Raw genomic sequence first — 16138 nt, 5'->3', positions numbered from 1 at the left:
AGATCCTTAACCTACTGAGCCACCCAGGTGTCACAGGTACTCTTAAAAATTTTTGAAGGAGGGACACTGAGTGGCTCAGTGGGTTAAGTGGCCAACTTTGGCTCACATCATGATCTCACAGTTTGTGGGCCTGCACCCCATGTCAGGCCCTCTGCTGTCAGTGCAGACCCCGCTTTGGATCCTCTGTCCCTCTCTCTCTGCCTCTCTCCTGCTCATGCTCTCTCAAAATTAAATAAAACATTAAAAAAATTTTTTTTGAGGACATCAAAAAACTTTTCTCTATATAAATCATATCTGTCAGTTCACCATTTTAGACATTAAAAATGAGAGCATGTACAACTATCATTCATTTGAAAATGATACAATAAATCTATGACATGTTAACATCAGAGCAGTCAAAAATATAACCTTTGAAAAATTTCATCGTCCACTCATGAGAGAAAGAGTGAAAAAGACAATAACATCTTAGTATTATTATGGAAATAGTTTTGACTTTAAAGATCTCTGAAAAGTCTTAGGGATTCCTGGAAGCTCCTGGGCCACACACACTTTGAGAACCATGACAAAGAGCAATGGAAACAGAGCACAATGTAAATACGAACTTATTTCCCTTGGGATCTAGAATCAGATGCAAAAGAATATTTATAGTATTATGTGTAACAAGATGCATGCTTGAGGGGCGCCTGGGTGGCGCAGTCGGTTAAGCGTCCGACTTCAGCCAGGTCACGATCTCGCGGTCCGTGAGTTCGAGCCCCGCATCGGGCTCTGGGCTGATGGCTCAGAGCCTGGAGCCTGTTTCTGATTCTGTGTCTCCTTCTCTCTCTGCCCCTCCCCCGTTCATGCTCTGTCTCTCTCTATCCCAAAAATAAATAAACGTTGAAAAAAACAATTAAAAAAAAAAAAAAAGATGCATGCTTGAGTCCCAAAATTGAACCATCTTGGTACATGCTGGGAAGCTTGAAATTTAAGACAGAAGAACAAGAAATAAAACGAGACAGAATAGAAACTGGAAAAGAAAGAAAAGAGAGACTATGGGATCTATAAAATGAGAGGAGGCTATGAAAAAATTATGTCTCAGCTTTGGAACGTTTACATAAATTGTGGTTAAAACATTTAAAAATTTTATTTCAATTAATATTTAATATAGAAACTCTATGCAAGTGACTGGCTACAAGATTGGAAACACAAAAGTTCTTTGTCCAAAGTATAAGTGTTATTATTAGAAGCTCTTTTGTTCTGGTAAGTTCCTATAGATACTTTAGGACCTACAGTAATTATACATTTAATTAGACTCCCCATAGAAAAGTGTCAGGTTCCAGATAATCTTCCTTATAAGTAAATTCGTTAGGTTTTATAAGTAAATTCGTTAGTAGGTAAGATACTTTGCAGTAGAATAAAATTCTTTAGACTGAAAAAACGAAGTACTCTACTGGGTGATTAAATATATAAATATTAGGCAATAAATAAATAAATAAATATATATTATATTAGGCAATAAAACTGAAAACTGTCATCTATCAAGCCTTTGTCTTTAAAATCATATCTTTGTCTTTTTATTTCTTTTCTACAAAATATCTACTCATTCAAGAGTCTGTTACTCGTCTTAGTACCTATTACAGGATCTCTGATTCTGAGGGCTGGGAAAAATGCCTCAGAGGCCAAGTTCGAATAGCTCACCAGGGACTTGAGTCCTCTCTACAACCAGGCAATCCGATAGGCTCTGGTTTCAGTGATGGGGAAATCACTACCTCCACAGGACTATTCTGATATGTATATTTGGCAATTATAATTTTGGGGAAGTGCTTCTTTACAGTGCACACAAAATTATGTCTGGGGCACATTTGCCTTTTTATGATTTGCCCTCTGTGGTCATTTTTAAGTTAAAATGAAATAATGGGTGCAAAGGGAGGGTATAGCAACGGTCACTTCAAGTATCTGCTCATTACCCACCCTCCTGCACTATTAATGTGGATGGCTTGCTGAGCATCTATTCTAACTTTTGGTGTCTCTTCCTAAACGAGACAGGCTGTAAAGGCCAAAATCACATTTTTAGACTCCCTTGCAGCTAGGGTTGCAGATGTGTGTTTGGCCAACCCGGTCAGATGTACTTGCCTAAGATTTTATATTAGTATTCAGTTAACTGAGAGCGTGTGGAGTGCATTTGGCTGCTGTAGACTGCAAGCAGAAGTAGCATAATTAATTGTCACACTGTCTTCTCCACATGCCAGTGTGGACACTTGCTTAATTAACCCCTCCATATCTCAGTTTTCTAATTTGTAAAGTGGGCATAACAACAGCAACTAATTACGTTGTTGTGAGAGTGTGATAACCCTTGTTCCAAGCTGAGGGTAGTGTATGACATGTGTTAAAGCCTCCGTTAATGTAAGTTGCCACTATTTTTATTATTATTATGATCATTTCCCTGGAGCTATTCTCAACTGACTTGATTTTAAAACACCAGATATCTCCATCGAGAATAAATTCTGCTTTGTCACTGTCTTTGTTTAAAGAATAGCTTCTAACGCTGAATTCATACCCCAGTGTGTCTTGAGGAGTCCAGAGGTATCATTCTGGACATTCCCCTTTGATTCAACATAACCAGTTTGTATACTGTGAAACAATGTAACAAAACTTATATATGTATTATTCACACTCACAGAGCTTAACCTCAATTTAAACCTTAAATTTTTTTCTATATTTTCTACTATTAATGCAGGACATCACCGTTTTGTATCCCAGTAAGTCTTTTTAATTATACTCTTTAATGCTCGCCTTGTTGAACTAACCCTATTATTTTGAACTAAATTATTACACATATATATGAATATATGAATATGCATGTTTATATTATGTGTAAGTACCATAATATTATGTAAATATTTAAAACTAAATATATAATATATACATATAGTATAAACATATAACATGTGCATATAGTATATAGTTAACTATCCCTCTCAGCAAGTTTGATAAGGAAGCCCTCAATTGCCTCTTCAAAGTCACTAGTAAATTGGTTGAACATGTTAGACCAAGAACGGAGCCCTGTATTCCTCCATTTAGCACACCCATTGACATCAATCCTTTATAACAATCACTTTTTGGGTGTGGCCATCCAATCATTTATGCACCTAACTTTACTATCATATAGCCCAAATATTCCTATGGTAAGATTTTTTCCCCAAAAGTCTAGTTAAATCCAGATCTTCTCTGTTTGCACCAGTCTCCTAGTCCGTCATCCCAGGAAATGTATTTCTTATTTACACAACTATGTCATAACAAAAAAAATTTTTTAAAAAACGTTTAATTTTAAACAATGATTCTAGCATCTGAAAGCATTTCTTCGAGCACCGAACGGAAGCTAGCCATTCAAGCCAGATCACCAATTATCTCTTTCTTTACTCAAAGGATCATTTTGTAATCTTACTTCCACAGAACACAATTAATTACTTTGTAGTATTTCTTTTCCCCTCATTTCCCATTGGTAGTGGGACCACCACTTTCTCAGCCCATAGTCCTTCACCTCTAGAGCATATCAAACCCAATTATTAATCTCTTTTGTCATCCCACCTATTCTTCCAGAGCAGTATCTTCTGACCATGTGACCTGCATACAAATCACACACGAGTTCTATAATTCCATGTAAAACACTAGTTCAGACTCAGCCTCACTAGCCCTTGTGTCACATTATCATTTTGATTCCTCTTCTCACAAATATTTAATATTAACTGTTTGGTTTTAGAAAAACACTTTTGCATTTCTAAAATTAGAATATGATTTAGTTTTGTAAAAACGCAAGCACTAAAAGGAAACACATTTTATTTCTATGTAAGCTATGTTGACATAAATGAAAGGGGTAAAAAAAAGAACGAAAAGCAATGATTTGCTTTTTCTTCTTGTGATGCCTTCTTTTGTTTAATGTCATCCTTAAGGAAGATATTTACATAGTGTTAGGACATTTAACATGTATGTATGTAATGTCATTTTCTAAACTAGGCGTATTATAATGATAAGATTGTCAGGTGTTGGGTATTTTTGATGCATTATAAATTGGATGACGTTTCTTTTCAAACTCTACTATCTGCTTAATAATCTTCTATAAGCTTAATTCTTAAAAAGCAAATAGGGACATCATTAGGTTATATAATGGAAATAAAGCATACTTTGCTTGGGAAATTTTCAAAACATTTTGTGTAAAACCTAGGTATTTTTGTTTCAAGCAATCAATATAATTTTAAGATTTAAAGATGGCAAAAGTTAAAAAAAACTTAAGAATGACATCCATACATAAGCCACTTTTATTTGGTAAATGATTTCACCCTTGCTAATTCACAAATAGGAAGGACTTCCTCCATATGCTATATGATACTGTCAAAGGAGCTATGTAGCATTTAAAGGAGATCTATTTTCTCATCTTCCTAACAGGTTTTAAGTAATGATCATAAAATCTAAGACTGCATTTATCAGATATCATCAATATTAATAAATACGATGATATAATTAAAGGCACATGCTATTAAACATTCAAACTGCTATAGTTCTATAAAAGAAGACATATACCCACTTCTTCCAGTAGAACTCTTGTATTCTGAGGTCCACTCAAGCAACAACTGAATATATCTTATGCAATTTGCTTGGGTAACCCACAAAAAGTTAATTTTTTTTAAAAGGACAATATCTTATCTATGTTATATATATGTGCTTGGCATTTCTCCAACTGTATATAAAACTTTGAAAGAAAAGACTCGCTTTTTTCTGTACAACTACCTTTTCATTTTCTTTCTCTGAATAGACCCATAATGTTCAGGGAAAATACCAAGAATAATAAATCCAAATCTCTATATAAAATATACCTTCATGACATACTCAAGCTGGAAATCACAGGAACCAATAAAAATGCAGGCAGCCTACTGATAATGAGGTCAGAAATACAAATAAATTTACTTTTAATGAAGACTGGAAGCACAGTAATCAAAGTGTTAAAATTCATTTCATGCATATCTCATTTGCTTCTTAGCTGATATTTACCACGCAATTCTGTGAGAAAGTAGAGGCCTAAGATGCTCCAGATAAATGGCTCAATTAATTGTACAGAGGTAGACCTCTTTGAGCTGAGCCAGAGCTGTGAGCTCTTTATTAAAAGCACTATTCTGTAGCCCATAACCTTGTTCCTTGACTCCTCTCTGGTTTCCAATTTAAACAAGTCCCCATGCGGCCTGCTCTAAAGGGCTTTGTCTCCCTGTCATTGTTAAGAGAGCTGAGGCATCCTGGAAGTGTGAAATCAGACCTCATGAGTTGAACGGTTCCCCAGGGAACGCCGGACTGCGCAGAAGGTCAAAGTCATGGGCCGGACCATCTAAAAGTGTCTGATCGCCGGTCTGTGACACAGCAAGGTTGGGGGGGGGGGGGGGGGGGCGCTAGACTGAAGAGGACTGAAATTGAACACATCTTAATTAAAGCCCACAGACAGCAAAACAAAATGTTTTCTAGGCAGCCTGTCAAATGGGGCTTAAATTTAGCTCTGCTAATGAATCTGAGCTGCTAACTGTTATTTCTTAAGATAATAAGACTCTCACGGAAGCTGATAAAAAAAACTGTAGCATGTCTTTTTCTGCTGTTTTGTTACTTAAATATTTTTCAACAATGAAGACAGTTTTCCTAAAGAAAAACATGGGAAAAGTCTATGCAAATAAAAGGGTAGTAAACATCTCCCTTAATAACTAGTAGGTTTCCACACTATGGGGCTGGTGAGTCACAGGTCTTTATGTGTAGCCCTGTTTTAGAAAAAGATATGCTCATTTGATGGGATTGTTTCAGTGACAGATTATGTTAATTGTAAAATCCTCTCCCTCTCCTCCTTTTTTCTCTCCCTCTCCCTCTATTGTTTCCTGAAAGAGATGGTGCATTAATTTGAGAGATCAATTCACCTGGGGTGGAGAAGTTTTATATTAGTGTTCCTTTTAATACAGTGAAAAGGTAGGGCATCTGTTGAAAGGGCTTCGCAGTTCCCCCATATCACTGTTTCTGAACCTGAGTGGCTGGTATCCCTGGGGAGGCTGTGACCTCTTCCTCGGAACTCAAAAAAACAACCCAGGGGAAAATGCAGGGGAGGGGCTGAAGAGAAGAACCCTTTTCTCTTTCTTCTCTTAGAACTTGAAAGAACCAATAGGCCAGGTCTAAATACTCTGTGAAGAAAGCCTCACTCGATATAGAAGACTTTAAATGTTCTGTTGAAAGCAGAAATTAGGCCCCATCCAACGAAGAGGGTAATTAGAAGCTAGGAAAGACAAACTCCAACACGAACTGTTTCCCACCACCTTAAAAAAAATCCCACCCCCCTGCCCTGGCTGGCGGTCTTTCCCTCCTCACAAACTGTCCAGTTTTAAGGAATACTTGATTTAGCAGCAGAATTTTCCCCAGTGAACGCAGGGCCAGTGTCTAGGTTTTGCTTTGATGGTACAGAAAGACACTCACCTTTTCACTGTTTAGTTGAAAGGTAAGTAAGTTGTACTGCCAAGTATTTTTCACTTAATCAAACTTTTTCCCTCACGAAGAATTTAGCTGATCAACTTTGAACACCAGAGTGCCACTTTCTCAGGCTGTGAAAGGCTGCCCACAATTTGACTGAAATTTCAATCCACTCTTGTGCCTTGCTCAATGCATGTGTATGTGTGGGAGTTGTAAATTGAGGCCTTAACCACCAGAGTTAATCTCTTTTTTAAATCTGTATTAACCTTAATGATTTGAAGTGCACTGTCCAACACTGGGCTATTGAGACTGAAGAAAAAACTACCCTCAACTATCAACAGTTTATTAGGGGCTTAACTGAAGTGACCCTACTGTAGGAGTGTTCAGCTGAACAAGGCTATAGGCTTTTTGTGGAAAGGGAAAGAATTGAGGGTTTCATTAAAAAGTAATTTGTGCTTTGTACTCACTCATTCAAAGAGAGTCTCAATTGCTCTTTATTCACACAGAGTTAATACAGTATCACAATGTTACTCAATGAATGTGTTGTAACAAAAGAAAAATTTTACATTTTGAAAGGAAAAAAATTCTTTGTAACTGCAGTAAGATTGATGGCTACTTAAAAGATTATGGAATCTCTTTTTCCCCCGGGCCCATGTTAAATGATGGAATACTGTAATTTAAATTTTTTTTTTGCTTGAACTATGGAAGTTTGACTTTACATTCTGATCATTAAACATATTTTAAAAGTAGAGCCAAGTTGGTCAAATATACGTTTGTCTTGTTAGACTTGCCAGAAAAAAGTGTTCTGATGCCAACTAAGTATCTTATAATAATAGCCTCATTTATACCAGGTCAGAAAATACTCTTTGTTGAGCTCGGAGAGCGATCAGTGATTTAAAATCTCCCCTCTCCATCCACAACACTCCTAAATGGATGCTAATTTGAGGATCTGAAGACAGCATCATTGACTCAATGTCTGTTTTTCAAATCGGTTGCTGAATATCTTGTAGAGCCTGACTGTGATTATCACTAGGATGTACAGCAGATTTTTCAAGTTCTTCTCTGAACAAGTAAAAAAGCAAGTATACAAAGAGCTTATTTGTGCTCCAGATTTAATGGCAAAGACCAGGGAGGATCAGTTTACCCATAAGTATTTATCCTTTCCAGAAGTAAAGATTATTTTTAAAGTTGGCAGTATATTCCGACCCTTCTCACTTAAATATGTGGTCCTCAGTTTCTGCCACCATCACAAATGTCATAAAGACCACAAAAGGTCCAAGAGTGAGCAAGGTCAAAGACTGAATTATCCTCTTGCCCCTGAATAGTTCAACATCTCTCTTGTTCCATTCAGAGCACATTAGATTATAAGGTCAGTGTGGAATGAGGAATCATTAGATTTATATCCTAAAACTGGAGGGAAAATAATGGAGAATCTGTTATTTAGTATTCCCCAAATTAAAGTTCATTTTACCAGATCAAAATTATGTCTCACTGAATCCCTAGGGAAAAGGCTATTGTTATTCACATTAATTTACATAGAACCATTAGGAAAGAAATATATCTATTTTTTACAGCTTTGAAAGAACATGTGCTTTAACTTCCATAGTGGCGTATAGGCCAAGTGGGTTAACATAGTTTGCATATTCATGGAGTTTTAAAAGCAATGACAGCTTCTCTCCAAGAGAAGCAAACTTAAATAATTACATTCAACTTGTGTAATGGGCAGGTGTCTAAGTGTTGAAGTAAATGAGACTGGAATATTTTTTATAAGAAATTAGTGTGCCCCCTATAAATGTTCAGTAATAATTCTTAGCACTTAGGTGCCCACTGAGATACTGATTATTTTAGGCATTTCTCCCTGTCTTCAGAGGTTTTCAGCTCAACACTGGGGGCTCCCCTGCCATACAGAAAATCCTGAGGAAAATTGAAGGTGTCTCCCATGATGGTGAATGTCACTGCCACGAATTCCTGAATTTATCTGCTGCTGGGAATCAGAGGTTAGGTGTGACCTCTGTAGTGTAAAAGCAATACTGAGTTCCTATTCCGGTCTTTAAGTTAACGTCCAAAGTGAACAAAAAAAGAGCAGTCAATCATTCACTGTTGACTGCTGGTTCTAATAATAAATACAACATGTAAAAAGAAAAGAAAATGAAATACATTATGTCCAGATTAATTTGAATATAACCACATCATAAATAAAAAAAGAAAATGAATAAATTTAGCATTCACTAATTGTTTAGTAGGAGGAACCAAGTGGGCATACTTGCAAAAAGATTACAAATTACTCTCTCTCTCTCTCTCACTATTTTCAAGTATACCTGTCTTGAAAGAATATTTGACAGTTGTTATTATCTTCTTGGTTACAAATGAGTGGATAATCACCTGTTTAAAGAAAGTGTAAACTCTCAACATTTTTATTTTTATCACACAGTAAACAGTAAATAATCACTCGACATTACGCAAATATTAAAATTTTAAAAATATTGCCATTTTGGAGCAGGCATCTGCTATTTTAGTTTTAAGGCATGTGATCTTTTAATTTGGTTTTGATTCTGTTCTGTTTAGATTTGATGAATTAAAGAGGGGTACCAACAATCATGTAATGGATTTACAAGCTTTTAGATGGTAGGAAAAGAGCATTTCTCCCCTTCAGGTAAGTCTGCTACCTTATTAGGATCAACTTGCTGATCATTCACAATGGTAAGCACATTTCTACAACTTATTAAGTGGATGCTTTCTTTCAGGAATAGCAAAATTTACACAAAAATTGTTCAAGATGGATAACAAATTTTGAGACAGACAACTTGAGGAATGGAATAATATTCCCCAAAACCTATGAAATTCAAGAGTAAATGAATGATCACATAATTGCAAATTTAAAACAACAATTTAATTCTGGAAATTGATGAAATAATAATCATTAGTCAATTATTAATATATCACAGGAACAGCAGTATCTGAATCAGGAAGCTTTAAGAAATAAGACTGATTTCAGTGTTTTTACAGGCCCATTTCTTTGTTAAAAAAAGTGGAACAAGGTAGAGGCTAGTGTAGATCCAGAATTATCTCTGGGATGTGCTAAGGAATTTGAACAACAAAAAGAGTGATTCTGCCTGAAAGAAGGAGATGTAGCATTACTCCAAGGTGCTGAAATGATGAAACCTGGAAGAAATATTCCCACTAATGTCTGGCAAACTGTGGAGAAGGCAATGATTCAAAAGTCATTTATTGTTTATTTTTTAATACATTATACTTCTTTCAAAAAGCAGGGACACTTTAAAAACTGGGTGGTTGGCAAATCCTATAAGATCAAACCTGAAACTTTGTATTTATATTATTTACTTTGATGATCCAGTCAGGTGAAATGAGTTTAGTCATTAAATGGTGTGAACCCTGCATGCTGCTTGATATATATATTTATATATATATACATATATAAATAAATATAGGCACTAGGAGAATTGCCTCATTTCTTACCTGTGACGTCGGCGACCATTAACCCTTCTGCTCTGATCACTTTCACCTGGAGAAATCCCACATCTTTCAGGTTGTGAAATATTCGCAATGGGCTCTGAAAGACCCCAACATCGATATTAGGAAAGAGAGGTCCTAGCGGGTCTCAAAGAGTGTGCTGAGAAAACACTAAGTTTTATGATTGATCTCAGGATGCTGCTTAAGTGATTCAAAGGGATATTTGTGTTTCTTCAGTACAAAGTATCATCCACCATCATTAACGAGTACATACGCATAGGCACACATATGTATCTACGTAGGTAATTATTGCTCTACAAGACTTTTTGAAAGAATAAAAAATACCACATGCCTTCCCCATAAATAATTATCAGTACATGATGAACAATAAAATATAGAAGAGTGTATGTATAGTTCCTTCCTTCAATTTCCTTTACTTAAGGACTCCAAGAAATCTTTCATCTACGGGTATGATGGTTTGGAGACTACTGATTGTTAATACTGAGTCTTAAATTGTTGCTTATGTAACACACTGCAGCCTTTAGAATTAAGCAAGTTAACAATTTTTTTTAAAGTTATTTTCTCTTGTGAGTTTTGGAAACAGCATGCGCCAGATGAGGGTTAAATTAATGAAGTGCCATTTCATAATATTTAATTCAAAAGTTTGACAAAGTTCTATAAGCCTGTTAGGAAAAATATCATATGTAATCTTCTAAAATAAGTCAAATTGATCACTGAAAATAAGATCAAAAGTGACGAATAATTTTTCTTAGGTTTGTAATTTTATTTGCCATTGTAGTATGACTAGAAGTAGAGAAATTTCAACAGGTGAATCAGATCCAAAGAATAAAACATATTTAATTTCATAAATTAATAATGGTAGTGTTTTGGGAAGTATAATACCTGAAGGCATGAGAAGAGGGCTACCAGTGCAGTAATTCAGAACCCTAATTAATGGTCACAATACTTGAGGAGTAAGTATTGACACAGAACATCGAAATGCGTTTATTTGCACTTCCTAGCATTTTTCTCATGACAAGACCAGCATTTCTTCTCAGTAAATCAAAGGCCCTTCTGTATCATAATCCTTAAAGTGCTATAAGACCAGGGAGCATAACCTAACAAAGTCATCAAACTGTTACCAAAGAACATTCCCATCCTTGTATTAAGAATGTGAGAATACTGACAAGCAGAAGCTTACTGAAATATTAACTTTATCAGTCCTGTATGACTAATCAGTGTTTACTGAAGCCATGACCTTGGTATATGGAGAGGAGGCAATGCAGATATATGTGTAATCTCGGAGCCTAACTGTTAAGGGTGTTGAGCACAAGATTAGCGCTTAGTCTTTTATTGTTTTTAAACAGTTGCTTGTCACCAAAAATCTATTTGAACTACCCAGAGGACAGCGTTCAGTAAAAATGCACTTGTCTCTCCATTTAAATTACGTGTAAGTTAAGGGTTTAACAGTGGGAACTTTACACAGTGGTGTTACAACTCAGAGTTTGTTGTCTTCCTAATGTGGTAACACCAGGTTTGAGAAGCCTGCCCTTATCTCAGAGTTTACGAGTTTATGGATTATTATACCCCAGGTAAATCTCCTATCCTAATGACAGAGAAGAGTTTTATCAAAAGGTTCCTGTCCTTTAATTTTCAAGAGTAATTTCAACCAAGGTTCACTGTGTCTAAAACAAATACCTTCAGTCTTCAGGCTGAGAACTGTTCAATACTAGTAACCTCACTGCCCAGACATATAGCTTCTGACGCTTCAGCTCTGATGTTCTGCTTCTCATTTGGGGTAGTAATTATTGTCTGAACGTTTTATTTCCTCCAGTCAGCTGACACTCAGTAATTTATTGCCAACTTCAACTGTTTAGACCAGTGACATATCGATTATAATAAGAATTCAAAAAAAAAAGCAAAAAACTTAAATATATCAGTTTATAAATACACCTTTCAGTAATGCTTCATCAAGACATATTCCTGCCTTGTTATTTATGGTTATTTTAGAAGGCCTCAAAACCTGGATGGCTTCTGAAGCCCGAAATTTCCATAGCAGAGGAATCTATGATTTGCTGTGAATCCTTTCAGCCCTCAATAGATGGGAAAAGATTGAAATGCTCTGGAGAGGAGTCCTCTTTATTTTTTTAATGAAAGGCTGTATAATATATTTTCTCTATGGCTGCAGCAGCTGTCAGGGAGAGCATCTCAGTTCAGCTCTATTACGGGAGAGGCAATACCCCATCCTATGGCATAGAGATGCTCTGAGGGGCCAGAGCTGATTGACAGCTTGTCACCGTGACGTCTTATTCCATCTCTGTTATGGAGAAAATTAATGTCACACCACCAGCCTTATGACTCGCTGTCATCTTAGAACCGCTCACCTTTTATCAATGCTCTAAATAACATTTCAAGCCCATCGTCTCACGGTGGACAATCCGGTCAAGGGACATTAAATCAGATGACTGTGAAATGTCATAATAAAAATGGAATGCTAACAACTTCTTCTCTAAACTAGCTCCTCTGGTTTTTAAACTGTGACAAGGGGGAGCAAGGGTTCAGCATACCCGTTCTGAAAAGGTCATACAATCGCTCTTGGTCTACTACCCATTACTACCCGCCCCCTATTGACCTTCCCTGCTTTCCTCCCCCTAAAAGAAAAAAAAAAAAGAAAAAAAAAGAAAAATGGAATTAGCCATCTTTTCAGAATGAGGTGATCAAATAATGGTTCCCACAGTAATGTCTGTTTAATTTGTGGGGCTTCAATGCTTTACAATGAGCAGCTGAAGGACAGAAATGGAGAGCCTTTTCAGGGGCAATTCGTTTACTTTCCTCACTATGGCCACTGCCAAATCAAATTCTTAAGTTTAACCTAAAACTTAAAAAATACACATGTTCTCTCAGGAAAACATACAAATAAGTCTCCAAATAACCTCTTTTTTTAGGTTTCTTCAAAACAAGTGATGTTTCAGACATGATACAGCATTTCATCATCTCATAACCTGTGCGATAAAAAGGAAACACGCTGAAACCAGAAACTACAGGTCTCTGTCCTTGTATGGCTATGAGCAATTATAACACATGTGCTTTACCACCTACAGCAGCGTCTTAGCAGCTACGTCTCTAGAGGGAAATACAGGCCTATGCTTGAAATTCAGGGCTAAAAAAAAAAATGCATTTAAATATGGTTCACTTTTTAATACATTGAGCAGCATATAACCTGAGAATTAGCTGGGGGCATCCATATAATGTTTTGTATTTTATTGAAAAAATAACTAACATTTGAAAGAAAGTGTGGAAACAAATATTCAAATTCTGAATGGAAATGGCTGATTTAAGGAGGCCCATCCAACAAAAAGAAAAAAAAAGGATCAATGATAGTTGGATTATTTCTAATTTCCGAGCCCGCAGTATCATTCTAATATACGGGATAGTATCAAATATTCATCCATAAAGTACAGTGTCATAATACCTAGAATCTTTATATTAATATACCAATTAATTCCTTTAAAATTGTTTCAATTCATGAGGCTCACTTCTGGTAACAGGAGAATATGTTTTTGTGGGTACCAAAATGTGAAATAATTTTCATAATTGCAATTACATATTAGAAGATGCCCAACAATACGTTGGGCTCTTAGGTGGTTTAAAAATATATACTCTGTAGCCTGGCTGAGTCACCTCTATTAAACTGTTTATGATAACACCATTGGTGGATGAGTTGTACAAGCATTAGCAGACAGCTGATTCAGTGGAGATAGCCAGAATAAATTTGCTGAAGCGCACATCCTGCTAATCTGTTTGAAGAATATTGTAGAGCATTAGTACCAGCACTTCATGTTATCTGCACAGCCTGATAAGGTACATCTTTATTAAATTCAGTTATTGGAAGGATGTCAGTCAGCAAATAGGAATATTTTAGAATCTAAAAAAAAAAAAAAAAAAAAATTAAGCGGTTCTTTGTTAGTCAGAGCTTGGTTTCATGGCTGAGTGTCTAGAGGAGCCTTCTAAACACCTGGCAGCATTGTACAATACAAGCTTTGTAATTTTAAGTGGAAAAGCCTTTTTCCCCCCCGGCTTCACGGGTACCCAGGCATTCACTTTTTCGAGGCTCCAATGAGAGAGAATGGTGGAGTAAGAGCTCCCCTCTCTGTTGATTTGAGAAAACTACATGGTGGAAAATGCACAATGTGAGGATGCTGGGAAATAGGTAGATTCGGATACGAATATTTTGGTTTGGTAAAATTTGAGAAGGGTACTTACTATAGTGACTCGCTATCCCACCCAATCACTGTCTACATTTGGTCAAAAGGTAGGGAGGCTTCCTTTTAATTACATTTCACATTCAATGAAAATAAAATAAAGGAAAAAAGTGAGGCTTTTCTAAGCAGTTGACATAAAAATTTCTGGAATATCTTCTTGTTACCAAGCTACTAATTAATGTAGCTTCCATTAATTCCATTTCAAACTTGGAAAGACCAAGAATTCTTAATGGCAATTACAAAGAGTCAATGAATTAATTTTAAAGTAATGTTGTGTACACCTAACTTTCCTTTATGAGAAGTTTCCTTGCGTGATAATTGTGCTGCATGACAAAATCACTGAGGAGATGCTCAGGATCTAGAACTTGCTTTGGAAGAGACTCGAGAGTAGACGGGGTGTCTAGACATCAGGGTAATAAGTGTGGCATTTGCACTTGCCCAGCTTTCTGTTTGTGCTGATTCATCTGTCAGACAGCTTTGCAGATGTACTTCTGTCACTTCAAGTGAATTATTTACAACCTCAACTAGTCACACATAATCCTGAAGGAGGAGGGTTACATACGTACATATCTCCTTAATATTTCCTCCCGTTCTTTCTGGTCCTCCAGGGAGTTGACGGAGAGGTCAGAGATACTGACTGTGGCCGAAGCTGTCAGGGTGACCAGCAGCACCAGGTGTCCCTCACCCTCTTCCAGCTGCAGCTCCAACTTGTGTGTCTGTTCCCTACTGAGAGCCGACAGGTCGACCTGGCACCTAGGAACAAATGTTTTGGATTAGCAAGTGGCTCTTTTTCCCTTTCCTTTTCTTCTCTTTCTTTCTCTTTTCTTTCTTTCTTTCTTTCTTTCTTTCTTTCTTTCTTTCTTTCTTTTCTTTCTTTCTTGTCACATCAAACAGTGAAAGGGCAGGCTGCTCAGAGCTATGTGAAAAATAAATCAACAGAAATACTATTTGGGCCACTGGAGGAATACGTCTTTCATGTCAACACACTTTCTTCACAAAATTCAGACCCTGATTATTTTTAGTGTCTAATTTCTTATTTCCTGTAAGATACAAAAAAAAAAACATACTTATATGATTCTATCACTACCCATTGTGACCATATTCATAAATCGGTAGGACTTTCAGTCCCTAGACAGACTAGTTTAGTGGGGCTTTGCCTATGGAAAGATTAATACGAGCTGTCTTAGAAGAAGCAAACCACCAAGAATCTGAATTCTTGTGCAGGTTTTAAAACAATGGTTATTCTTCCTTCATTCATAAATGTTATTAAGCAATGAATAAAATATGTACTATGATGATGCCATAAGTTTTTCATTTTTAAAACCATGCCAGTTTATTCATAGAACACCATGCATAAATCTAAATAAAAACAAATTCTCCAAAAATATTATAGCTCAAGGGTTATGTAACAGAGTTGTTCTAATACAGGTTTCATAACATGGCAGCCCATGCTTTATTTGTTTGTTTATTTATTTATTCATTCAGAGAGCAAGGGAGGGGCAGGGAGAAGGGGAGAGAGAGAATCCCAAGCAGGCCCTGCACTGCCAGCGTGGAGCCCAACATGGGGCTCGAACCCACAAATGGTGAGATCAGTACCTGAGCAGAAACCAAGAGTTGGACACTTAACTGACTGAGCCACCCAGGCACCCCCATGGCAGCCCATGCATGAGAACCTACTTACTCAGAGCTAAACACTATTTTCATAAAAATGTCAACTGATTTGGAAGAGAAAGATACTGAGGTGCTCACAAAGCCAATCAACTGAGAAAGAGGGGGCAGATATGAACAGAAGGAATTTATAACAGGGAATAGCCTATTATAAGAATAAATGTGGTAACATCATAAACAGGGGAGTCAGCCATCAGGGACAGATTAAATGTTTGCTCCTTCTTCTGTTTTTTTTTTTTTTTTTTTTTTTTTTTTTTTTTTTTTTGGTTGTT

General features: G+C 36.5%; 1 protein-coding gene across 11 annotated transcripts in view; it reads right to left on the bottom strand.

The window, feature by feature from the left end:
* The window catches only part of MCTP1 (multiple C2 and transmembrane domain containing 1), a 534454-nt gene that overhangs the window by 166445 nt on the left and 351871 nt on the right, over window positions 1–16138 (bottom strand). For all 11 annotated transcript variants that reach the window (XM_040448447.1, XM_040448430.1, XM_040448439.1 and 8 more), the window contains 2 exons: window positions 14765–14951; window positions 9943–10036 (listed from right to left, as the gene is read on the bottom strand). In XM_040448447.1, coding sequence (XP_040304381.1) covers window positions 9943–10036; window positions 14765–14951 — 281 coding nt within the window. The remainder of the gene's footprint in view (window positions 1–9942; window positions 10037–14764; window positions 14952–16138) is intronic.

The sequence above is a fragment of the Herpailurus yagouaroundi genome, unplaced genomic scaffold (assembly GCF_014898765.1).
Source record: "Herpailurus yagouaroundi ecotype Mexico unplaced genomic scaffold, PumYag 29, whole genome shotgun sequence".
In the NCBI taxonomy this organism is placed as follows: domain Eukaryota; kingdom Metazoa; phylum Chordata; class Mammalia; order Carnivora; family Felidae; genus Herpailurus; species Herpailurus yagouaroundi.
This window is presented reverse-complemented; position numbering and strand designations above follow the sequence as displayed.